The 4852-nt window shown below is 41.2% G+C and overlaps 1 protein-coding gene across 12 annotated transcripts in view; it reads right to left on the bottom strand.

Annotated features, from left to right (window-relative positions):
- ACBD5 (acyl-CoA binding domain containing 5) overlaps positions 1–4852 on the bottom strand; it is a 66572-nt gene that overhangs the window by 9945 nt on the left and 51775 nt on the right. For 11 of the 12 annotated variants that reach the window (XM_006139740.3, XM_027768414.1, XM_006139741.3 and 8 more), the window contains 2 exons: positions 998–1042; positions 285–394 (listed from right to left, as the gene is read on the bottom strand). In XM_006139740.3, the coding sequence (XP_006139802.2) occupies positions 285–394; positions 998–1042 (155 nt within the window). The remainder of the gene's footprint in view (positions 1–284; positions 395–997; positions 1043–4852) is intronic. The other variant, XM_006139742.3, reaches the window with a different exon arrangement.

Here is a 4852-nt window from a genome sequence, read left to right as displayed (position 1 = left end):
CTGCTAATGACTGTCTGCCCATGTCCTGCCTGAAATACCATGATTGTTTATGAAAAATATCTTTAATAAAGCTGGACACAGTTTGGCTTGGAAAAAAAATCTAATAAGTACCTAGAAATCCACAAGATTAACATTTCCAAGTTAGTTTCCATCTTAAGATCAGCATAGATATTCAGTATGACAATGTATCTACAAAATAAACCTATCCCCACAACTGGTGTTGAATGTTCTATTATGGTTATGAATTTATACACCATTTCAAATGATGAAACTATCATATTTACCTTCTCCTTCTTTGATAATATAAATGCACCAACCACTGGGCAATGAAAGGCCATATGATAGCAAAAGTTAATGCACCAGGAGACATCTCAAAGGGCCACCAGGATGGTCTCTGAGAAGATAAAAAAACAAGCTGGTCACCAAACTATTAAATATGGCATGCAGACATATTCAGACATACTAGTTCATAATTTTGAAAGTATATAAACAGCAACAAATCTCATGTTTGCTAAAGGGAGGGAAAGATTCTGCATTTCAGAGTATAATTCAGTAAGCAGACTTTCATGAGTAATGCAGAGTTATATAAACACAAAATAAATATATATTTTTTTGAGAGGTTTTTGCTATAGGGCGTATGCGCTCGCCAGAGAGACAGAGAGACAGAAAGCGAGAAATCACCCCCCAAGGGGGATGGCCACGCCACAATCCCTTCTTTTCCACTCTGCTCTCAGGATCTTGGGCACACATGCAAACACCTGGTGTGAGTTTCAGCCACCAGGTCCACGACTTGAACCATGGTTGACTACATGGGAGTTCAGTGACATAGCCATTATGCTAACTGCTGGTCCCACAAAATAAATATTTTTTAACTTCAAAGCTCTAAAAGGTAGTTTTCATTTAAGATGCTTTAAGAATTACATATCATCTAAATGTACTGTAATTTATTATTTATTTGAAATCCTGGCAATTAGATTTTTTTAAAAAAACTGCTTACCTGTGAGGAAGGTTGACTACTAGTCTGTAATGTTGACAATTTTGCCTATAAATACAAATTGAAGTGACTTAGCTTTGACCAAAAGAAAACAATACAGTAATTTTTCTGTTTCCTATCTTTAAAAAAGGGGAGGGAGGTCGAAATATAAGCATATCCTCTATTTTTCTGCTAATTACGCTTTGATTATTCTGAAAAGAACAAAGGCCTTTAAATTGAGAATCAAAAAAATACTTTGACACTTCATTTCATTTCATTAACTTATTTCTATTTATTTCTTTTAATTACCATAGGACACAGAGAGATTGGGGGTGGGGAAGCACCCCTTAGTGGGGCATAGCCATGCCATAATCTCTTCTCCATTTCTCCGTTCTGTCAGGATTTGAGGCATGCACATACCCACATATGCACACACACACAGGCATCAGAATTGGGATTTGAGCTAGTCAGCCCCATGGGATCTGGCTCCCTTAGCCATTAGGCAATAAGGCTAGGGCAGACACTTCGTATGTTATAGTTCAAATTATAAAAAATTATACAAAATAAAACCTCAAATCAATCTAAACACTTACATTTTTATAATCTTATTAAATTACCTATTCAACTTTTCTTAATTATTTCCTTAGTTTCCATTACAAACACATTTGAGATCTACAGCCTTGATTATTAATTAAAAAAAAAAAAAAACTATGTAAACAGTATCCAAAGATGTGCTTTATAAATTCATGACAAGTTACTGGGGCCAAAAGATGGCACAGTGATTATGTTGCTAGACTCCCACATGGCTGACTACGGTTTGAGGCCTGGACCCAGTAGCTTGAAAATCATGCTGGATGCGTATGGGTGTGTGCCCAAGATCCTTGGAGGAGAATGAAAGAGAAGGGACTGCAGTATGGCCATCTCCCCAGTGGGTGATTTCTCACTTTCCCACTCACTGTCACTGTGTCTCTCTTTTCTTTCTCCCTGATGAGCATATATATACCCTATGGCAACAACAAAAAAAGAAAATCATGACAGTTATAGCAAAAGAGGTATACAATAGATATGAGAAATAAACTATTAGCATTGTAGATTTTTAATTGAGAAGGATCATAAATTAAAAATGAAAAACTTTAGACTAATTTAGGAAATTTAGATTCCAATTTGGCTCATTCCAAAGACAAGTTTCTATAAGCTATTCATTAGAAATTTATTATTACACTTTCCACTTACTGTAACTTTAGAGAAATGGTATAAAGATTAATGAAACCTACTCATTCAGAAAATGCTTATCATTTATATGCCAGTCACTATTGTGGGGCCTAGGGATAGAGACAGGAACAAAATGACAAACATCTCTGCCTTACTGGAGATTACATACTAGTGGAAGGGTACAGAAACAACAATAAGATATTAAAATATATAGTACGTCAAGTGGTGATAAATGTAAAAAAGAAAAGTAAAGCAGGGAAGGGAGGGGCCAGCCAAAAGTGTGGGGGTTAAGGTGGCTGGATCTCATATGGTCAGCTGAGTAGTTTGAGTCCGAGACCCAGCAGCTTGCAAAACATGCCTGGCACATGTGTGTACACACCCAAAATCCAGAGAGGAAAAGAGGAAAGAGGATGAAGCAAGGCCATCCCACTGGGGGGGTGGGGGGGAGGAAGTGATTTCTCACTTTCCTTTCCTTTCTTTGTCTCTCTCTGTCTCTCCAGCAGGAACAAACACAACCCTATAGCAAAAACTAAAACCAAAAAACCAGGGAAGGGCAATGGAGCATATGAGAGGAGGGGAGGCTTGTATGCAATTTTAGATAGGCTGGTCAGGAAGGCTCAAAACTATGGCTATGTGGAGGAAGTGAGATGGTGGCACGGCAGTAAAAGATGATGCTCTGAGGCTGACCCATGTGGGAAGTTGCCAGATTCAGTCTGGAGACCGACCACCTTCAGAACACCAGGCATACACACCCGAGATCTGGGCCTGGCTGAAGGCTGGCTGTGAACCACTGCAGCATCAAGATGCTGCTGGAGGTGCTGCCTCTGTCCCTCTCTCACCCATGAAATAAACAAACCAACTGGCTGAGCCAGCCCATGGCTTGGTGCTGAAAGTGGCTGGATCCTGCATGGCCAACTGTGCAGTTTGAGTCCTGGACATGGTGGCCCGAGAAACATGCCAAGCACGTGAATATGTGCCCAAAACCCGAAAAGGAGGGAGATGAAGGGATTGTGGCCTGACCGTTCCCAATAGGTGATGTTTTCTCACTTTCCCCTTCTCTGTCTCTCTCTGGTGAGGAAATGTGCCCTCTGGCAAATTAAACACACACACACATGCACAGTGGCTAATTAGGGTAACAGCTCTATGTACAGGCAAATTTAAAGACCAGAGTAGGAGGGAGCCTCCTGGTTCAAAGAACAGCTAGGGGCCAGTGTGCTAAAGTAGTTTGAGCCAGGATAGCAGGAAAGTGTGGTGGGAAGTGATGAGGCTTTTATATGCTTTTGTTGTGAGTAGTGTGCCCCATACGACTACAGCTTACAGGGAAAACTAAACTATAATAGTTGCCTCTGGATGCTGCATTAGTCTTTATAGACAACTAAGATCTTAAATGACAAATTACAGTTCTAGTATATCCAAGGTGACTCCAAGTCCTGAAAGAGTCAAGACCAGGTACTGATTATGTCATTGTCATACTTCCTCATAAGGATAAAGTTCAACCAAGAATGTACCTTAGGGGACTTCTCCAGACTAAATGGAATAAAGGGGAGATTTACAAAATGCCTCCTGGTCCCCCAAAAGAATGACTCTGTAATGATGAGCTGTAGGGTACTAGAAAAGGTTTATTATTAATATAGTTCCTGGGGCTGGCAGGTGGTATGGTGGTTGAGGCACTGGACTCCCACATGGCTGACCACAGTTTGAGTCCCAGACCTGGTGGCTTGCTTTCTCACTTTCCCTTTCTCTCTCTCTCTCTGTCTTTTTCTGGTCAAATTAAAAAGCAATAATAATAATAATGAATAAGCTTTCTGTCTGACATCTTAGCGAGGCTGCAGTGGCTGCTGTTGCTCTCTGGGCTTCACGATGCCACCCAAGGACAACAAGAAAAAGATGCTGGGAAGTTAGCCAAGAAGGACAAAGACCCAGTGAACAAATCTGGGGGCAAGGCCAAAATGAAGTGATCCAAAGGCAAGGTTCGGGACAGGATCAATAATCTGGTCTTGTTTGACAAAGCTCCATATGACAAACTCTGCAAGGAAGTTCCCAGCTATAAGCTCATAACTCCAAGTGGCCTCCAAGAGGCTAAAGATTCACAGTTCCCTGGCCAGGGCAGCACTTCGGGAGCTTCTTAGTAAAGGACTTATCAAAGTAGTTTCAGAGCACAGAGTGCCTGTAATTTACACCAGAAGTACCGAGGGTGGAGATGCCCCAGCTGCTGGTGAAGATGCATGAACAGACACAACCAACTGTACATTTGGAAAAATAAAAATTTATTAAACCAAAAAAATAATAATAATAAATAAATAAATAATTTGAAAAAATAGTTCCTGGGGAACCAGCAGTTAGCGTAATGGCTATGTCGCTGGACTCCCACGTAGTCAACCACAGTTCGTGTCCTGGTCCTGGTGGCTTAAAACTCACACCAGGTGCATGTGCGTGCGTGCCCAAGATCCCGAGAGGAGAATGGAGGAGAAGGGATTGCAGCGTGACCATCCCCTCTGGAGGGTGATTTCTTGCTTTCTGTCTCTATGTCTCTTTCTCTCTGTCTGGCGAGTGCAAGCACCCTATAGCAAAAACCTCTCCAAAAAAAAAATAGTTTCTGAAGCCATTAGGTGGCGTGGTGGTTAAGGTGTTGGACACTCCCACATGGCTGACCATGGGTCGAGTCCC

The sequence above is a fragment of the Tupaia chinensis genome, unplaced genomic scaffold (genome assembly GCF_000334495.1).
Source record: "Tupaia chinensis unplaced genomic scaffold, TupChi_1.0 Scaffold000001_1, whole genome shotgun sequence".
Lineage (NCBI taxonomy): Eukaryota > Metazoa > Chordata > Mammalia > Scandentia > Tupaiidae > Tupaia > Tupaia belangeri.
This window is presented reverse-complemented; position numbering and strand designations above follow the sequence as displayed.